General features: G+C 42.4%; 1 protein-coding gene across 5 annotated transcripts; it reads right to left on the bottom strand.

Moving 5' to 3' along the window:
* Positions 1–13,943: 13,943 nt before the first annotated feature.
* Positions 13,944–20,956, bottom strand: tspan11 (tetraspanin 11). 5 transcript variants are annotated; one of them, XM_049760644.2, is made up of 9 exons: positions 20,472–20,946; positions 19,325–19,429; positions 18,805–18,996; positions 16,962–17,036; positions 16,770–16,874; positions 16,128–16,286; positions 15,962–16,048; positions 15,518–15,638; positions 13,944–14,505 (listed from the first exon to the last, which is right to left on the bottom strand). In XM_049760644.2, exons 2-8 carry the CDS (start codon positions 19,406–19,408, stop codon positions 15,561–15,563), a joined length of 780 nt encoding a protein of 259 aa, XP_049616601.1. In that variant the 5' UTR covers positions 19,409–19,429; positions 20,472–20,946; the 3' UTR covers positions 13,944–14,505; positions 15,518–15,560. The 5 variants fall into 5 exon arrangements, with proteins under 5 accessions (XP_049616601.1, XP_049616602.1, XP_049616600.1 ...); XM_049760645.2 differs by having other exon boundaries at positions 19,325–19,426; XM_049760643.2 differs by having other exon boundaries at positions 19,325–19,449; positions 20,472–20,944.
* Positions 20,957–21,967: the final 1,011 nt, after the last annotated feature.

Raw genomic sequence — 21,967 nt, 5'->3', positions numbered from 1 at the left:
GAGAATGTGACGCTAATAGCGGTAGTTGCCCCGGGCCATTGCTGTCAAAAACACACTGCTTTCATTGTAGCCAAGACGGGACGCCATCGAGTCCTTTGACTTGTGGGTTACGAAATTTGGTGCCCTTTCTAGATGTCTTCCCAAACTGGCAGAAAGTACTGGCAGATAGTGCAAAGCCATACTTGGATATAATTAAATGTGACGCCTTATTTGAAAGACTTCAAAGCAAAATTGTGCTTCGTTCGCCTAATCCCACCAGGCTACAAATAGTCATATAAACATGTCACATTTTTCAACAGATTTGACAGGCCACAGTGCAACCAGTAGCATAAGGCGGGCAGATGCCACAGTGCATTCCAGATGAAAATTTAGTCATCCTATTATACAATGTAATCCTTCCTCTATTTTTGGTCCCAGATTCCCTGAACCTTTATCAGAATTTTAAGTGAAATGGCATCCAGATGTGGCCTGAGCCCATCTTAGGGTCACTCAGTGTTGGGGCTGGAGTCCGGGGAGGCACCACGTGGTTCTCGGCACACGCCTCGTCACGCTGAATAAACTTGACCCGGCGGTGACCCAGACTAGTCAGCCTTCACTCAGCCGCTGTCGCTGCGAGCCCATTGGATCTCGACCATCGATGTCGACCAACTGGAGGGTACTTCCTTTGGGTCGCATTCAAGAACTATAAGCCACGTCTGGAACCGACCTCCTCTGTAATGGCTTCTTGCGGCTAACCTTGTTCGTTCCGCTCAAGTCGACCGACCGCATCGTGAAAACACACTGCAGACTTGAACGTACGAGTGGTGACGTCCTTTTGTTCCGTCAAGTGTAAAACAAAACAGATGAGGTACGGTGTTGACATTGAACAGCCAAATAAGGACGTCACAATATTAGGTCACGCATGCACACTGGTTATTAAATATAAAAGATAAGTAACCGAGGGTGTAGGAAAGATTCACTTGGGAATCATGAACTTGACACATGGGGAGCAATATAAACTGTTTGCGCTTCACTGCGATTCAAAAGAGTGTTTACATTCCCCGTGGCTCATCCCTGACTGTGAGTGGTTAAACACATCAGGGCTGAGAAATCAACAACTGCACATCCCCCCCCCGGCGTCTTCATTGCAGATTTCGGCACCGACAAGAGTATCTGGATGCATGTCAGGGGCTTTTAAATTGAAAGCCACACGGATCTGGAAGGCTTAGCCCTAACCCTTAACTAATCAGACTGGAGACTCTGGAATACAGCATGCGGTTTTCACACAGGTAGTAGAGCAGAAAGGAACCCTCTCCAAAGAGGTCTGTGGACTCGGAGTGGTATCAGGATATCTGCCAGAAAGTATTCCGGTCGCTGCGCTTGACATGTTTCCCGTTGCAATCTGCGGTGGAAATGAAACCTTCACGCTCAGTGAGAGTTCATCCCAAGCAGCTTGTAAATGTTTTCACTATGATGAGAGCCGTAAAACAAGAAAGGCCGGACTTTTTAAGACCACCTATGATCTCACACAAAAAAAAAAAACGAAGTATGTAATCGTGCAAGTGAAGCTCATAACGACAACATATAGCAGAGTGAAAGTCAACGGCAGCTCGGCATGTGCCTAAGACTGTTTTTGCAAAAGTAATTATTGTCAAGAAGATAAGGAAGTAAGTCCACTAACTAATCAGCCTTAACCACTAATTGGCCTTACACATGAAGTCGTGCAAGATTCGAAGAGCTTACAAATCTCTTAGTGTCCTAGCGCCAAACCCAGAGCTAACGTGTAGTTACCGCCGGAGGTCATTGAAATTATCTGTCTACAAATTGCTTTGCGGCCTTCTGGTAATACAAGAACCCAAAATGGAGGAGTCCAGTTATACTGCCGAGTTGGTCCGGACCCAAGAAAGGCGTCATCGTTATGCACATGATCTCGTCGCGATCCAAACTGCTGACATCAAGGAAAGACGCCGATGCTGCGAAACACCAGATACGCCGCCATGGCTCTGCTTTCAGATTCCGTATGAATGCTTTGTGTTTTTGAAGCGTTGCCAGATGTCAACAAAGAAGCCGGATGCCAACAACTGTTTTGTCTTCGCAAGTCAATCAAACATTATAACCATAAATTCTTCGCTTGATTCTTTTGGAACCAAAACAAAAACATAAAAATAATTAATCCCGGGACTAAATACGGCCCTAAGAATTCCGGGTATGTTTCATTACAAGTTCTCATATATCCAGCGTGATTAGACGAGAAAGGTTCACTTTGGACCAACATAGCCCATGAATGCAACACCACCTGCTTCTCTGGATAATAATATTATTTTCTCGTGTTCCATTGGTAACATTTTAATGCTTCAGTCTTAGCATGGGGGTATGATTTCCATTCCATCAATTTTACTGGAGCCATTTTATCAGACCAACCAAATCTTCCAAATGATGTACACAACCGTTCAAACGTTTGGGGTCACAGTATTTTCCATGAAATCTAACATAATTGCACAAGAGTTTCCAAGGGTTTTCTAATCATCCATTAGCCTTCTAAACATAATTAGCAAACAAAATGGACCATTGGAACACTGAAGGGATGCTTGCTGGAAATGGGCCTTTAAAAATGTGTCATTTACAATGTTAACAATGTACAGTGTATTCCTGATTAGTTTAACGTTATACTCATTGGAGAAAAAAAAGCGATTTATTTTAAAAATAAGGACAGTTTTAAGTGACCCCAAACTTGTAAATTGTATTGAAACTAATGTTGTAGGCTTACTAATTTCTGATACAGAACAGGTCAGCAGGTGTTTGCTTCGTCTGCTAGTCCCAAAAACAGACCAGCACTTTTGACCCCCCACCAAGGACAGTGACCTACAGTAAAAGTTCAGGCCTTCGCAACCCCTCAAGGCCCTGGAGGTCGTAGGAGAAGCGCACAGGTGGCAAAGCAATCAGATTCAAATGATGAGCTGTTTTCTCCTCCACCAACAGGGTCATTAGCACTTTCAGAGCGAGTCTCAGCAGGGGATCGGGACTCTCAGGGTTTTGATCTCGGTGAGAGTGTGTGAAGCCATGAAATGTGGGGGCAAACCCTAGACCATGGGGAAGGGCGCAAATGGTAGAGCGATCACAGAGCTTAGAGGTCAGGTGGCTTTTTCATCTCTGTCGAAGGCGCCTGGCGAAAAGCAAGCCACGCACAAAGGACAGGCGCTGTGTTGATTGACAGGTGCGAGAGGACGAGGTTAATGCTATTCCGCTTACCTCCACAGAGCCGAAAGAAAATGACAACAAAACAGAAATAACAAGGAGGGAATAAAGCGGACTCCTCTGAGTTTTCGCCAAGACGGGAGGATGAAAAATTGGACGCTAAGTGACGGATGCTTAACTGTCAGCTTTAATAGGCAGCGAGGCGCAAGCGTTGCCGCTGCCCCTTCAGTCCGCGGGAGAACAAGTCCAATGATCAACACAGGGGAGCCAATTAAAACCAAAACTTTGGCAGCCAACTACGATGCTTAGCCTCGCATCAGATCCATAAAAAGGTTGTTGTTGTTTTTTTTTCTTTCTGCAGAAACCTAGCCTTATCGATTCGTGGTCCCCTGCTAAATCACAGAGCCTCCGTTTTAATTATTTCTCAGCTCCAGGAGAGTGCGGTTTTGTTGTGCCGAGAGGAGAGGGGAGGGGGGGGGGGGGGGGGGGGGAGAGCTGAGATCGCTGGCTCTTGTGATAAGACGGGAGAGTCTAATGACAAGGTCAGCCAGGTGGAGGAGGCGAGGCCGCGCTCAATTGTGAGGACGGTGAAGGTTTCTTCACGCTGTTGCCTGCCGGGATCAAAAATAGGGCTGCTTTTCCATCGATGCTTGAACTGGTTGTTTTTCACTCTCTAATTGGAGACTCAGATGAACACTGATGTGAACTTCCTCATTCTATTCTTTGAAATGATTTGAAAGAAGCTTGAAGTGCGTCGTGTTTGTTGTTTTTCTTTTCCCTGGACACAGCCGTGTGTTTTTTGAACTGAGATAATCTGCCAGGTGACCAGATGCAAGTGACAAAACATGCTGGCAACAAAATGTGTTATAAATACATTGGTTATTTCTGGAGGACTGTATTTATACTGTTTGCTAATTAAATGTTATGCAACGAACCTTTAGTCACTCACGACAGCGCTGCGAATTATATCAATATTTTTGGAAAACCTTGCCAACTGTTCTATTGATCAAAGATGCTGTATATTCTTTAGATGTAAAACTGTCACTAGTGAATATTTTTAAAAACGATTATCCTATCGATTATTACATCGATTAATCGAATAATCTGAGGACTGCATAAATAAGAGATTAACTGATTAGAAAAATTTGACAATTTTAAGCGAAACAATGGATCTTATCGATTAGATAATCGATTAGTTGTCAATTAATCGATTAATTTCTAAAACTAATAAATAGAACAAAACTAGCATTACAGTGATTTAATTGGTCTGATACTGATCCCGCACAGCAACTTCCTGGGAGGTGGTCTGAAAATAGATCTTCCTGGCAACTCTTTCTCACTTTATAAACCATGATGGAGTGAGTGACGGTCACAACAGTGTTGATGTTTGTTTTCCTCACATAAAAGCACAGTGAGCTATCATCGGGGTGAACCATTAAATGCCACAGCCGAGAGGTAGTTGGTTCCATTGTTGCACTTTGTCAAGCAGCTGCTCCATCTATCAGCGGTACCCTTCAGACGGACTTCCACCGTATTGCTCTAACATCTGTCTAGCGTGCCAAACATCTTAAACAATGATAGATGGAGAGCCTGGATCATGTGGGCACCACACACATCTGGTTCAAGATACACACATGAACGTCTACGCTCCGTGAAGCCGGTGAAAATATTCTGTCAATGAACCTCCACAAAAAAGTGTGTCATAAAATGTCATTTTGCAGATATGGTTGAGCGGGATCACACTTCAATGGATTCAAAAAGCCCACTGTCTGTTGAGAAATATTTGACATCTTCATACGAGTGTCTTCCTTTACATGGGAAGCCCAAACAAGGCTCGCAAACATCTCGCTGGAATCCTAAAGATGCTGAAATCAAAATGAGCCTTTCAACAGGTTGAAAGGACAAAAAATGGTTTATATTCAGGGTTGGAAATGTACAATGGATGGTGCGGAACTATTTTGGGTCTTGTCTGAGACTGCTGTGAAGAAAGAGTCATCTTTCCAGTTGTGGGGATTTCAGGCAGCCTTTCACCTCATTTGGGGGTTGACCCCCATTACCCTTAAGCCCACAAATACTCGCGTCTACAGGTCATTTACTGTAGCGGTCCATGATGGTTGCGCACGGACCGATGGGCCGTCACGGTCTACTGAAAGGAGGCCCGTGTCATTCTTTAAACAAGAACCTGTTGTGCTGGTTCTCGACTACCACCCCACATGTTGAACAACCCTCCATACGTTATCTCAGACTTTGTAACCTCGATGTCTATTTTCATTCAGATTTATTCAAAGCCCCCGTGGCCACTGGAGTCAAGAGATTAAAATGGCTTGCCGTTAACAAGCGGCAGGCACACCACGGTCGCTGGCATCAGACAGCTCATGAAAAAAGGCCATAATTAAACAACTCAAGCTCTGGGTAATTAGTCAACAGTGGTACTAATTACCCCATTCTCGAGGTGATTACAGCCCACATGAGGAAAGAGAAAGATGGTAGCTTAGAAAGATAAGGAAGAACTGTAAGCCTGGAATAGAAAGATCAAGATGCCACAATCTTGGCCGAAACTATTATCGACTATTGCCATCATTGTTACGGGATCTATCGGACACAGGTCAGTGCGTATCCTCTCTGTCTCAGCATCTTTGGGAACAAGATGGATGACGCTGCCAGAAGCATAGCGCTCGCTTCTTGTTCTCCGAGACCCGGAGGGACACGCATGGATCGATGTTCCATGTCGATTCAGCAAAGAAGAATGAAGTCACATTCGAAAAGAATGCTTAAGAAATCAAAGCAGTCCATTTTTTTGGGAGTAGCTGAGAGTCCATCCAAACAAATAATAGCCAACAAAAGTACTTGAGTGGTGACGCAGCTAGTTTAAAGCCTCAGGAGTTTCATTTGGGTCGAAGAGAACCTGAAAGTTTCTTGCAGCCATTTGCAGCCATGATGGGAGATTTGTGCTCCCCGACTGTCAGAACAACATCATTAGCATGCGCTTGTCATTATTTAAACACGCACACTGCCGGATCAGAGCGTGACATCTGCTTTGTGTTGAGTGAGTGAGAAAAGCCATTTGAGCATGGGTGTCGAGCGCGGCTGATTGATACCGCGCACGGCCCGGCGTCCCGGCGGTCACATTAGCTGCTGTGCACCGCCGCGATACAGTCGCACCTGTCGGCTGTGATGGAGGATCGCCTCGCCGTCGGAAGTGAATAAACAGACTCTGGGAGAAACTTTGAAGTCTCAAAATCAATCTCACCTTTCATTCTTATTGTTGGGTTAATAGCGTAGCAACAGAGCTGGATGGCTTGCAAATATTTCCATGCTGCCACAGCATGATATCATACGCAGAATGTTGGGCAAGGATTATTTCGCTAGAATGGACCTGAGGCAAGATTTTATTGCTCTCCTCTCCCTCTCGGGTGAGTAACGTGATATGGGCTTGATTTGCAGACGCAATACAAATAAGATCACCGCATAAGTTGTGCTCCTCAGGCCATACTAGTATAGCATAAATACCGGACATCTCCAGCAAAACCGCACTGACACCAGATTTCTGACGCCCTGCAACATGCTTTTTAGGCTAGTAGCGTGTCTCTCCTCAGAAACAATCAGCTTCAAATATGACATTCTAATCTGTTTGTTGAGAAATAATTGACATTAATTACGTAGCCACTCCCAAAGGGTTCCAAACTCACAGTTCAAACTCGCTTAAATAGTAAATAAAATAGGTTTTATTGGCACTATCAATGTTATCTTTTCCTCAAGCAGTTGGATTAGCATTAGCAGTTGCCACAAAAGTGCTCACGCAGGTCAAATAAAGGTCGCTGGAAAAATATATGGCGGAGGCTTGCTGAAGAAATTCTGCGTCAACTCTTTTGTATAACGACTTCATTCATCTGTTTCGGTCTTTTCGGCTAAAGCGGCGGTGGAGGTTGAGGTTATTAGCTAACGAAACCGTACAGCGGCTTGGCCGTGCCGCCTCTGCCGCAATTGATCGGCAGGCTGGCCGCAAAGGAGAATGGCGGTCCCGTAAGATCCATTCTCATTTGGCTCCGTTATTGATATCCAGCATTTCGAGCGCTAGTTACTGAGCGGTTGTGTTCGAAAGCGGCGTCGATATGTGCATTCATTAACACTCAAGCTAATGACGTTGGTTTAACAGGCGGCTGACTCCTCATCGATGAAAAAAAAAAATGATTCTGAGGTAGCCTTCATATAATTGGCAAACTCTTGTCGAAAAACCACAAATGCGAAAACGTTTTACTTCAGTCTGCGCCTCATAAAAGTCACCCCGGAGCGTCTGGGCATGAATCCGTAAAGCTTCGGCTCTCCAAAACAAACGCGTCTTGTCGAAGCGCTCCCGGGGAGAGAACGAGGAGAAGCTTGGCAGAGGAAACACAAGTACGGATGGCCAGAAAGGGGAAAAAAAAAAGTGGGGAGGGATGGCTGTACATTTCTTTTTGTGAGGAAAGGGTCAATGACGACGGGGGTCTCCAGTGGGAAAAATATCAGCGGCATTATGGAGTGTGGCTCAGCCTGCCATCGCTATTAACGAGAGGAAGAGCCCTGTCAGCGCGAACAAAAAGGAAAAAGCCAGAATAACGACAAAACGGACAGCGAGAGAGAGAAAAGACCCGAGCGACGCATTGAAATATTTTTCTTGGATTTATAGTCCTCTGCGGCGATTTTTATGTGAACATACACACACACATACAGACACGTCACCGCTTTAGTTGGAACGTGCTGACTTTTTGTGAGGTCTCAATGGCTTCGTTTGAATAAGCAACCACGTCTTGGGATCAAGTTTATCGATCGGCTTTGTTTTCTTTTTGGAGTCTCCATCGACATGTGTGCTTGAAAAGTTTCCACCTCCTTTTTTTCCAACATTGTGTTGGTGTCTAACTATGAGTAGGTGACAGTGCAGAAATTAATTAACGCGATGCTGATAGAGCAAATAGTAAGAAGCGAGAGAGGAGGAAGACAAAGAATACGCAAGAAAGCAGAAAATGTGCCCCGAGATAAATCGATGAATGACTTTGCGAAGAACAATGGGAGGAAACACACAATAGGAGGTAAATTAGATGAAAACGCAGGCTCGGGTTCCGCTAAGGCCACAATGGAGTTTGAGGTTATTGTGACAGTGTGACAAAGTTCAGTGGGACTTTTGAGAAGCCGATCAATTTCATGACCCCGACCCTGAACTCCCGCTATGACTCAGTCCTTCCGTCTAAAACGGCCGTGAACAGCTGCGGGCGGGCATTTGACGGTGCCTGGCGGGACACCCAGCGGGGCGGCGACCGTTCGCAGGGGATGATTGACAGATGACAAAAGGGGGGGAAGGTGGCGCAAGTTTCCACAAGACGGATGAGTGACAAGTTGGGAGTCAGATCATTGTCCTGGAAATTACATGTAATTAATTTTGAAAGAAAACACTTTTTTAAACCATGTATTTTTGTTCTATTTATTTTCATGAAGCCACAAATGAAGAAGAGTTGCACTACTGTTACCCTGCATTATTTTTTTTTGCAGAGGATAAAGAATATATGTATCCTTATGAGTATTGTATCCTTTGCTTGAAGCGTTATAACACCGCGACAATCAATGCTATTTGCTAGCCTGTCTATGGTGTTTCGCATGGTGTTAGCATCTAGCTAAGCGGCTCATATTTGTTTGAAATATAATAATGTGAGCCAGGGAATTATGAGAGGTTCAAATTACTGTATTTTTTGAAAGGGGGAGCTGCTCACCTGGGATGCTCTCAACTTCTTGGAGGGGGAATAACGCAAGTGGTCTCCTCATCTAAAAGCCATTCGTGCCTCATTTCCTCCTTCTCTTCCTCTGGTTGCTTGTAAAATCTCACATATGTTCTCATTCTTATCTCCCTGGTCTTTCTTCTCTCTCTGCTTCCTGGCAGCAGGTAACCAGCAGGGGAAAAAAATAGCTCTGGACTATCGAGGGAGGCACAATTAGTGGTGACGCAGACGGGCCATGTGCTTTGAATTAAAAGGTTTTGCACCGGAGGAATTAGTATAAGGGTTTGCATAGTGAGACTGATAAAATTTGCGCGGCGGTTTGTGAATCACACAAATGTTCATTCTGATGCGAGGCCGCCATCAATCATCCAATTGCACGTCTACGCCTCACACCGCCGCCTGTTTCTCCCTCTGTCATCGCACAACAGCAGTTGGCCAAAGACGGAACGTGGACCATCTCGCTCGCCAAATGGAGGCGTGGATGAGCGAGACACACACACACACACGCTGGAATCCTCCACGGTCTCCATGGTGATTGTTTTAGTGCTTCATCGAATGAACTTGCCCCCCCTCGCATCTGTTTCGGCGTTGAGTCACGAGACGACAATCATCATCGGCTAAGCAACAATGGAGAGCCAAATAGCGTCACAATACGAGGAAGCACCTTTGCGCAGTTAAAACAAACGTGCGTTATTTGCGGGAAGCTGCTTGAAAATGGTGACGAGCGCCGCACACAATTACAGGCCAACTGAGAAGAGACATCAAACATTTGGACAATCGACACCATCTAGTGGCTTGTAGAGAATTACGCGTCTGGCATTCATTTTTGAAAGGATAATTCCGCAGAATTGGGGATACAAATATGACCAATATGCTGGCATTTGAACACCGGAGACAAACTCAGAGTGACCCAGAATTGGAGCTCGAGAGCTTTTTGGTGGAGTCCGATTGCAGTCATTTCCGGTACATTTTTAAGTACCTTGAGCGTAGAAATGAAGGAGCGAGGGGAAAAAAAAAATCACAGCCAATTCAGAGGAGGAGGGAGCCCTCTAATAATATTTGGGTTAAGAATAACCTAAATTGGGTCAAAAAAGGAGCGACAAGTTTTTGGGTCATTCATTTAACCCCCAAATGTATAACCTACAAAATAAAAAGAAATGGGTGGTTTTGCACAAACAACCCCAAATGTGTTATTGATTTAACCAAATGTTTGGGATTAAACAAATAACCCCGAAAGTTGGGACCAGCACAGCTTTTTGGATAAATTATGAAACACAAAAACGAATAACCCACAAACAAAAATTGGGTAGTTTTGTACACACACATAACAGACCCACATTTTTGTATGAAAAAAACAAAAACAAGTTTGTCTTCTTTTGGAGGGGGAATTTTAAGTAGGTTAATTTTGACCAAACTCTTTTTTTACTTGTTAAAAACAGTTGGGACTGTGTTGTTTTGGAGAAAATTCTGAGAAAGTTGCCACAAATTGACCTGCGTAGCAGCTCTGTCTCTTTTGACGCGATTTTTTTTTTTTTGACTCACTTAATTTTAGAGTGAGCTATCGCCAACATGGCCGACGTTCTGGGCCAGGAAGATGCTCAAGAAATAGCAAACTGGCGCAAGTTGTCCTGCCTCAACTCTTCACACATTGGTCAAAGCAACTGCCACAGAATGGTCCGCACTGATGGGAGAAAACATTTTGTATATTGTATATATATTGTCAAATACGTTAAACAACAAAGGGCCCAAAGTCCCCAAAAACAACATTAATATTTTATTCCATAATTTACTCCTGCACTTTCCTAAAAATAATTATAATATAATAATATACTTTTTTTTTTCTTACGGTGCTCAGTGACAAGCCATAAAAGAGACGTCAACAAGCACTGACGTTTACAAACATCCGAATACGACGCCACAAGTAACGCCAAGCACGCGAGGGGACATTCTCCACGATCGAGTGACAGGCCCAGATCCTTTCCAGTCATATAGCGAGTGTCCTGTTATTTCCTTTTCGGTTCACATGAGAGTACATTTCACAACATTTAAACGCAACTCTAAAAGGGTTTTACAATCCGCACTTTTCATCGCCCGGAATCTGACCCGGTCGACGACAAGGCGCATATGGCGCGCAGCAGTCAACTGAGACATTCAAACTCATGTTTACTGGATGAATCTCGAATTGTCCGTACACACTTTGAGTGATCGCCAGTGTGGAAAAGAGGCTCCAGATGTAAGGAGCGTGAAAAAGTCCCCACAGCTGCGCACCTTACGGCCTGCCACGCATCCGCGCCGAACGGTCCGCTGCGTGCATGCACACACAACCCCCGCGATACATAATACTATGTTTATATTTAAAACAAAGCTCCATTAAAGCTTCATAAATTCTCAGATATGCTTTGATAACACCCTGACGATGCTGTAAAAGTGTCAATTCAAAAGATTTCCTTTCTATATGTGAAAGCCGCCACATGAGGACGACCGCCATCGGGACGTTCCAAAGCTTTCACTTGAGGGAAGGAATGTTGGAATCTTGAACAAGGACAGATGTTGACACTGAAGAAAGTCATGTTTCAGGAAGAAAAAAAAAAATCTAATGTCAATCAGTATTTTGTAAATAAGGTCACTTGGAAATCCGCTCGCTTTACGGCTTCAAACACGGTGCTGGGTCTATCCAGCCACCTTTGAAATTTATTTCTGTTTCAACTTCAGGATACAACTACGTCCAAATTCACAACCAGCTTCAGCCCACTAAAATCCAATCTTGATCCCAATCTGCCAGGTCAAAATAATTAACCCAAATGTAACACAACCTACAGAAAATGCCCAGGGTCTTTTTGGTGTGTTCCATCCAGCTTGCTATTTCTTAGCCTCCAGGCAAAAACACTCAAAGTCAAGTGTTTACTTGCCTTTTTTGACCAAACCCTTCCTGTCAAGATCATTTTCCGTTGCTATCAATCTCAGGTGGGGAGCAGATAAGGGTTGTAGTTAGTATTGAAATTTAGAACTTTTTATGTTACAATCAATTAATCGAATAAATAATTTATTTTGCATCATAACAAAATAGCCTTTCAAGAATATAATATGAGAGGGATTTTGTGCTCACCAAATAATAATTACTCTTGAGAGACCAATAATTAGGTAAAAAATCTAAACGATTATTCGATTATTGAACGAGTTGTAGATTAATTTGATAATCTATCACTTTTCGATTAATTTATTCATTTTGACAGCTTTAGGAGCGTAACTACTTCTCTTCATGCCAAGCTGTCCCTGCTTTTCTACTGATTCCACTTCGTGACACAGAGTATTTTTTTAGCCGTTTTAACAAATGAATCCAGTATGTAAAAATTGTCAGTCTTCCAAACACAAAACAGGCGTGGGGGGGTTATCCCTGCCATATCCGCGTAAATTACACAAGTAGCGACGCTCAAAGCTCGGCGGTCTTGCCGTGACATTCCGCGTCTCGGCCCCCACATGAAAGGCCAACGCAACATCCATTACTTATGTGGAAATACCATCGGACAAAATCTGGTCTCATGAAAGTGGACTCGATGAGAAGCAGAGATGAACGTCATATTGCGACTCTGTGGAGTGGCTCTCAGGCGACCCTCACTCCACTGCTCCACTAATGAGGCGCTCTTTCGTTACGACACTAAAGGAATTCTGACTTTTTCTGCCCGTAATGAGCACTTTTGGAAGGAGAGGCTTCTTAGGATACCGTGGTGGCATATGCAGGTAGAATTTCAATCAGAGGCCGAAATGTGTCAGTTATGCAATTTTATTCACAATTTAACCAGTTCTCAGGTTGTTTTAATGACTGGGGCATGATTTCATTAAAACCCGGCAAAAATTAAGAATTATATTACGACTATCAAATATCACTTCTTAGACATCGTAAAAAGTAGAAGCATTCTTTTTTTTTTTTTTTTTTCACGAAGCCGTCAAATTGCCAATCAATGTAGCGTAGTGATAATCAAAGCATGGCTAGTGTTATGAAGGGTCTCTCTGGTGGTATGTGAAAGAATTACCGTATTAAAAGTCCGAACTTTTTTTTCAATTTTATTTTATTTTAATCCAGTACCACACAACTGTTAAGTACAGTTTAGCTTTATTTACCTTTAAAGTAGGCTTGAAATCATTTACAAATGCTTAATTAATTTAGGGTAAATCTATGTATAACTTTTGCAAAAAGATATTTAAATCAGTGACACTTTTCATTATAATTTAGATCGGATTCCTTGGAATATTTTTGAAAATTTGAATTGATTATCTAGTTTCACACTTGATGGTTGAGGTCAGTTTCCTGTAGTATGGACGATAAAATGATATGAATTTCAGGTGTCTGTGGACAAACCACGGGTAAAGGGGGGGGCCTTTAGAACATTAACTTTGTTTCTTTCTGTCTTGCTGACACATGACAAATAACAGACAGTCTAACGGCTTACTCACTTCAAAATCCCCGTGAAGTGTTTACATCACGTTGTGCGGCTTCATGCACGGCTAATCAACTATGGCCAAACAAACCTTGGACCCACCCCACCCCCCCACCCCCACATGCAGATGTGCACGTCCCAAAAGTGTTTCCCACACGCGTCTACCGCTTAAGTCGCCGGGTTATTGGACACAAGGCTGCGACGTAGAAACTCCGGCGCTACAAGGGATCGAAAGAATAACAGACGAGACACATGGTAACAATGACACACTAACAATAGGCTGAGAGGTAATACATAAAGTACAGCATTTCATTTAGCCACGACCCCAAGAACCACATCAGTGCTTTTTGGGGGAACTAAATGTGGTTTGAACGAGGCACCGTGGCAAAGTTTGGAGAAATTATAGAGGAGCCTTTAACTGGGAATATAATTACATGACAATAAAACCGAGGGAATGCTCAGACTTGACAATGTTGACAATGCAATAGGCGACACAAAGTTAAAGGGCAGGCGGAGAAGAGCAGTAGTGGTTTTCTAAATGTGAGCTTTGTCTCCCCCTTGTGGCTCAAATAACTGAAAACTGAAATTGTGTCATTGTTTTTAATATTTGTGGGATGGAACAGGGAATATTTGGAGCACCAGTTATGGTTCATTAAAAATATTTGAAGTAGTTGCTCTTAAAATAAAATAAAAAAAGTTTTTAATACAAAAGTGTACCTAACATTGTGGCAGGTGAAGATAAAATATTTCAAGGTATTATTAAGGCTGCTCTGGTTTCTTTCTGTATACTCTGCATCGATAACACTCAAAGCAAACCCTTTGGTTATGTTATCAGGCACAACATTAAACAACATACACAGTGTCTGTTCCATTTTTGGGGTTTCAGACACATTCATAATTCACGAGCACAAACGCTGGCAGACAACATTGCGTCAATATAAGTGCTCTCATAATAAAGCTTAAAGGCAAGACATGCTCCACGAGGCCGCCGTTGTTCAGCACACGGAAAAGGGCAAAGAGGAGAGGACAAGAAAACAAAACAAAAAGACGAGGAGCCAGAATGTGGCACAAAGAGGACACGGAGCATGTCAGTAAGGCTCCATCTTGATCCTCCTGTACAAGCAGCAGGTGAGCACCATCCCACAGATCTGAAAACAGGAACGCGTGGAGCTGGTTATACCGCATCAATGTTGGCGCTCGAGCGGCCGCTGAAGCGACAGGGGATGCGGATGGGTTTGAAGCGAGATGAGCAAATCCATCAAAGAATTATTTGTACAAAAGCACAGAAGAAGCAGAGCAGGAAGTGTTGTCCACTGAAGCGAATGGCATGCTTGACAAACAGACTGGAAAAGTCTCCAAAGCACGTGGCAAAGCACGGAAGATAGCGACGACGTCTACGCATGGAGAGCATAGTCCTTCATCTGAATATGGAGACGGTGCTGCTGTTTTACTTAGCAGCACACTTCAAACGGGCAAGTAGTACTATGACTACTACAAATACTTCTACCGCAAGTCCAAAGATTACTACTACAAGTACTACTACCACTACACGTACTACTACTATTACAAGTAATACTACTACGACGACAAGTGCTACTACTACAAGTACTACAACTACTACAAGTACTGCAAATAGCTAATACAAGTATTATTCTTACAAGTACTACTCCTACTACTACTACTACTACTACAGTAAAGTCCAAGGTACTACAAGTACTACTACTACTATTACTAGTATAAATACTACAAGTACTACAACAACAAAAACGGCTCCTACAAGTAATTACATCGAGTACTACTATTACTAGGACAAGTATTAGTCCTAATTTTAGTAATACTAGTACCACTCCTACAAGTACTACTACTACGACTACTACTTCAAGTAGTAATCCTACTACAAGTACTACTACTTCTACTCTGCCGACTACTACTTCAAGTAGTACCAAGACTAAGTACTATGACAAGTACTACTAATCCAAGTACTATGACTATTAATACTACGAGTACTACAACTAGTAGTCCTACTACTATTACTACAAGTACTACTTTTCTCGGTTGTGATGGACAGCCACTGTGCAAAAACAAATGTAGCGCATGACGCACACACACCCACACACGCACGCATGCATGCATGCAAATTTTTCCACACTGTGCTCACACCTGCAAAAGAACACGGGAGCTAAAAGCGCGGCGCTAACGACAATCACAACGTAGCCAAATCCTCCTCCTCTTCTTTATAGAGAAGATAGATAAAGCAGGCGGTCAAGATTGCCCCGGCCAGCTACACACAAACACATACACACGGACTGGTTAGTGCCTCACACAAAACTAAGTATTAGAAAAACTACAACCAGGGGGTTGAAACCTGGATTTATATGTTAAATGTAAGCATGGGAATCAATATTAGGACAGATGTGGGCAGATTATTGAAGAAATACATTCAGCATGACATCATTTTCTCAGGAATAAGATGCGATAGACTCACTTCATTGTTTGAGCTTAGCTGATTGGGCTAGCAAATTCATTGCTAAACTTAGCATTCTAATAAAAATCACAGTGAAAAAGGGAGACTAACTATCTCAAATATTTTCCCCCCTCACATACCTGAAGACAGGCCACACCAATGCCCACAGCCCCAATGACCAGCAGGTGGTCGGCCAGGAACTGCTCCAGCATGGTGATGCATCCTCCCTGCGGACGCCGGCCAACCATTAAGAGTGAACCTCTCCGATGATGTCAAGAGAGGATTTTGGGGGGGGGTCTTGCTCACCTCCACCTTGTAGATGTTGGATGGGTGGTCACGGATGCCGCATGCCGGGGTGAGCGACTTGCAGCAGCTGTCGGGCACCAATCGGTGGTTGGCGCTCGCGGATAAGATGTACACGCTGTCAGTCCAGTCTTGGTAGCTGTCGCTGCCACAGCACTTGAACTGAGGGGACAAAATAATGGAGTCATTGCTCATATTTTCCTATTGAAATAAATGAAAATGCCATTAATCCCGCCCTCCAAAAAAAACAAGTTTATAATGTGTTTTTAGTGGCATCTTCAATGCCGCAGTAAAGAAGAAAAAATATATGCCTGTGAGTATTATAATATTGTCTGTAATATATAACGATGAGAAAATGAAGCTTCTCGATGCTTCATGAACCCGTTGTGTTCATTGAGCTCGAGATGCCACTGCCCCAACATTGCCATTTCTTAAACCCCTTCCTTTAATCCAACAGTGCCATCTAGAGGAGTAAGTGGTTCATGAAGCAAATTTGAAGCTTCATTTTCCCCTCACTATTGATTATTGTATTAGCATGTTAGTGTCATTGAATTAAAAATAAAGAACGTCAATGTGGCCCTCGCAATCTTCCTTTTTTTCCTGCATGTGGTAAGTTTGGATGTCCCCGTTTGGAACAAAACCTACTTCCTGTTGTAGTTTGTCCACCGCTAATGTAATGGCCTCCTTCCCCGGTTGAGCGTAGTTGTCCGTCATGGTCTGCTTGAGATGCTGCTTCAGCTCCTCACTCAACTGGAAACAAACAACAGAATGTCTCAAATTTGTCCTTTACCAAGCCAAGCTTTTTTTTTTTTTTTTTTTTTATGACTGGCAAGTTACCCTCTGGTAATAAACGTAAGCCAGAACTCCAGCCACCAGTTCAATGAGGAAGATCAACAGCAGACAGGAGAAATACTGTGAGAGAGTGACAAATACAAATGTTGAATTCCCGGAAGGGAAGTCACTCAACAAAAGTTCGTCCATTAAAAACTTGCAGCGGTTGTCAGACGAGTGGCATCTGTCTCTCGGCCGTGACGCTGCGCCCGTACGAGACATCAGGGAAGACGTTTTGACAGGCGGGGCGGAATGTGATTTCCTCCCGAGAATCCCCGTTATGCGTAGTGATTAGCATGAACAATACAAATCATCACCCCGGCGCAAACAAAGCATGATTTCAAAACTAATGATCCGAGCTGGGAGTCGCTCAGCGCTAATGACTCTAATTGCATTGAGTAAAGACTCGAAAATCCCGGGCGACGTTATGCAAGCTGCAAAGTGAACAAACCGCCCACTCCTTTTCAGACTCGTTCAAATAAGAGCGGGGGCGGCATCCCGCGTATCATACGACCATGCTAAAATATGGAATCAAATAAATGACTGCGGGGGAAGTTTGGATTCATGGAAAGAAAAATGTCTGCCTGCTGTGTATCTACTGGTAACGCACACTCGTCCCCTTTTGTGCTTCCCGCCCACACGTGCACACTTTGACACCATCTTTTCTGCACATACCGCACACGTAAAAATAAATAGTGATCGAACGCAGCGCAAGTCTGTAAAAACCCGAAAGACACTAATGCAAGCGATTCTTTATCGCATCTGCACTAGATAAATACAAGCCTATAAATAGTCCAGCGGTACCCAAGGTTCCCCTCCTGCCTGCCAGTGTAAAATAATGATGCCAGCAACGGCCTTGTCACAGCCATTTGTCACTTTTTTCCTCGTTAGGAGCAAGCGCCTCCCGTCGCAGACATGACAGCCTCGGTCGCTCATATGATGGTTTTTAACGCACCGAGAGAGACGAGAAAACAGGATTTAATGTCACGGAATGACTTGAGTGGCTCAGGCACTGCAGTGGACACCTAATAAACAGGAGATTCACGCTTTGCCCCGGACTTTCACTTTTAAGGAAAGTTACAATTGTGCTGCTGAGTCACCTGTTTGTGAATCGGCGCTTAATTAGCTGTAGTAAAAAAGTGCAAAGTCAGTGATTTATTATCATCTTTCTTTTTTAATGAGTCTATTTCTTAACCTACATAAATCTAATCTGTCCAAATAAAAGTAACTTAGTGACAGAAGGCTTTAATATAGTGTATATGTATAACGCTTGCGGCCATTTAAAAACGCAAGCTGACCAAAGAATATTCCATTCCTGAAAATAAAAATACATCTGCTTTCCTGCAATTTACGACACCCATCATTCCGCGGCAAACTAGTTCCTTTTTGGGTGATTAACTTGTGGCTGCCTCATAGTGGTATTGCATTAAAATAAAGTTTACTACCCAGCAAATTAATAATTGATATACTACTCGGATGAGAGCGCACCAATATAAGTATCAGTATCAGTGCCAGTTAGAGCCTTGTTTTACGGTATCGGTACTCGTGACGTTGGCCGATACCATTATCAGCCGCTTTTCGATCAGGAACTAAAAATTAGAAATTAGAATACAAAATTACAATTAATGTCACAATTGCTATCTTGGTAGCTTAAGATATTGTCTGTAATTTTTTGGGGGGAAATTTTGATGTATCAAAAGTGGTAGTGCTTGGTATCGGTACCGGAACTGAATACTCATACTTGTATCGGTCTGGAAAAAAGTAGTATCGAATATCCCTACAATTACCATTCCCGTCTTTATGTTACTTTCACTTATGAAAAATGCTTTAAATAACTTTCCATACTGACCGTGGAGAGGCAGCTCCTCTGCTCACGGATGACAGCGCAGCAGCCCAGGAAGCCCGTCACCACCACCAGGCTGCCGGCCAGGATGAGAATGTAGGCGGAGACAGCAAAGGTGCCGGACGCCAGCAGGCTGACAAACTCGCTCTTCTCCACCAGCGTCCACACGCCCACACCCAGAACGGCGGCACCTCCCACCTGAAAGTACAAACGGCACACACATAATGTGCACTTCCTGCTGAACAATAAAAGGGAGGTTTCCAAATTCCTCCTGAGGAAATTCCTAGTTTCCTGAAGTTTTTGGAGCGAAAAAGCTTTATGTGTATCAAACTTTTGAAAAATGTCACCCCGAGAGTGCCAAAAACCTGTGAAGCTCTTAAAGCAATTTATGAGTCATTACATGCCAAGTCCATAAACTCCTAAATGGCTCTCCCAGCACTTTGATGGGAGCACTAAAGCTTTTTAAATATGACCTATCATTAGCGGTGGATTTTTTTTGTGGACGAATGTATCGCTTCAGGCTTACCCAAAAAAGCGAGTTGAAAACAAACAGCAGGTATTTGAGACACACAGTCAGCCAGTCTTCCTCGCCATCTTTGTAAGCAGACATCTTTTTTCGAGTTTAGTCCTGCTGAAATGACACAAGCCGATCTGTGAAATATAAACAGAACTTTATTTTCTGCATTTCTGAATAAGTCAAAGCTTGGCATGGAGCCTCCACAATATTATCCTCAAACCACACACATTCAATGAATTATTCCGAGCAATGAGCAGGGCATAAACTCTGAATGACTCCCCAACTGGTGCACAGCTTCCAACTCTGGAAATAAACGCCCGTCTTATTTTGTGGGAAGCACTTTAATTGCTTCTCCCAACGTCCCTCCATGCAGATATAAAACGTAACTATAGTATAACTGTCTTATGCGGAAAATATATGTCATCATCGTATTCATTTAAATTGTCTTCCAGACCGAAATAACGACTGAGCAAGATATTTGGCTTATATATGCAAACATCACTATGAAAAACAACCAGGTATGTTATACATTTTCTAAACACTATTTAGTTATTATATTTCTATTTTGTTATTATTAATATATTGCCAAACTTGTGCAGTGACTTAAGCTATAAAAAACGACCAAATGATTTGTCAACGTTAATATTGATGTAAACCAACACTTTGATTTTAATTGACTAAAAACCAGGAAAACTACAAAAAAATAAAATAGGTAAAGTAGTATTTTGTCAATTCTTTTGATTACAAAGTAAAAAGTTGACAGAATTTTGACGTAAAATGTTATCTAATGTGTGCGTAAATGACGTAGGATACAAAATTAGCGTAAGGTGGGATAGCTTGACATCAACTAGTATCTTAACGTAAAATACGTAGGCGTAGGTCACCGTTTTCCGGCCATGATATCAACAAGTCTGGGATTTTAAACGCCGCTATATATGTGTATCGAATAAAAACATGAATAAAAACATTCCCCATTTGTTGGCACAGATGTTTTTTTTTCCCTCCACCTCCGCAGTTCGCGTTAGCATTGCTCCCAAACGACAACATGAACATCACTTGCGTCACTGATGCGCAGCATAAAAAAGTTGAACGGAAAAAAACCTGCCCGCTCGCTCGACAAAACGATGTTTTGTGGCGTAGAAGACAACATACTCACCGGACAGATGTAAAGAAGAGAAAATGTCCCTTTTAGGTCGATTTTAAAATCAAATGTGAACAGATGGAACTACCGCAGTAATCAAGTAGAGTCTGCTCTCAGGCTGTCCGACAGAAGCTTGCGTTGCCTTTGAAGCACCTCGTTTTTTATCCCGATTCAACGCCATTACCATGTTTTCCATCCCATCTCAGCTACATTAGATCACAAAGTATGTAAAATACGGTTTCATTATTTGAATAAAGTACTATTTTTAATACATACGACGTTATATGTTAAAAATACTCATCTTCATTGGGAGTCGTTCCAATATCCGACAGCGATTGAAAGCCTCATATTATGAACTTGTGGGAAGGGTCAACATGGGGTGAGAGAAAGAAACAAAGCTGCTTGACAGACTGAATTCCTCTCAACATCACAGCCTCGGTTACAAGGAAACCACAGTAACAGCCTTTAGCATTTCACCAGCAAGAATGCGGCAATGCAAGACAGATAAAAGAGAAGAAAGGGCTTCAAGTTTGAGCACTGCAAAGCAGTGGTTTTCCACACTGCTATCTGCTCATATTTGCATACTTAGTAAGGGGGAAAGAGATGCCAGCGCATTTGTTTGCTCATTCTGCTGTCATGCCTTCAGGCCTACTGGTATGAAAAATTAGAAGTACAGAGGAAATCTCATTAACATTCACAATACGGCAGCCAAGTTTTGACGTCTGCTTGTTTGGACGACAGCCTGTGAGACATCTGGGTGGGCGAAAATGGGGATGAATGAAAGTAATAAATGATTAGCAAAGTAGAAGAAAAATATGAAAAATTGCTCGGGCAGATTAATTTTGAAAGTTGTCAGTTCCCTTTTTGAGACGTGAGGACCACCTGCCTCATTTCAGTTATTATGACAGATGTAAACATTAATAGTCATGCAGATACTATTATGTAAGCAGTGATATGTGTGTTTAATCATAATGTGCATTCAAATGTAGTACACATATTAAGTAGTATACATATTAATATGGATTAAATGTACTTCTTACCATCTAAGATCTCTGACTGCACCGCAATTTATTGTATCAGGTTATATTTTGTTTTGTTGCATTGTAATCACTTAATTAGTTATTAGCTACTAATGTAATTAATTATTACTTTATTTTTATGCATCGTATTAAGTAATTTTTATTTATTTAGGTATTTATTTATTTATTTCAGTCTAAATGTAAATTGTATTTCTTGAAAAAAGACAAACTATTAAAAGAAAATTAGGACATTTACTAGGATTTAGGATATTTTAATTTAATTAAATACATTTGAAAATCATTTTATTTAAATACACTGACTTGTAATTTAAATATTTAAATAATCATATTAATTTGTTATGTAATTTGCATTTAAATAGAAAAAAAGAAGAAGTAATAGCTTTCAGTGCGATTTTATTATTTTATTTGACATTTTAAAACATTTAATTTATCTAAGTTTGTGTTGCAGGTGTACCTAAAGATGGCTGTTGA

The sequence above is a fragment of the Syngnathus scovelli genome, chromosome 22 (assembly GCF_024217435.2).
Source record: "Syngnathus scovelli strain Florida chromosome 22, RoL_Ssco_1.2, whole genome shotgun sequence".
NCBI classification, from domain to species: Eukaryota; Metazoa; Chordata; class Actinopteri; order Syngnathiformes; family Syngnathidae; genus Syngnathus; species Syngnathus scovelli.
This window is presented reverse-complemented; position numbering and strand designations above follow the sequence as displayed.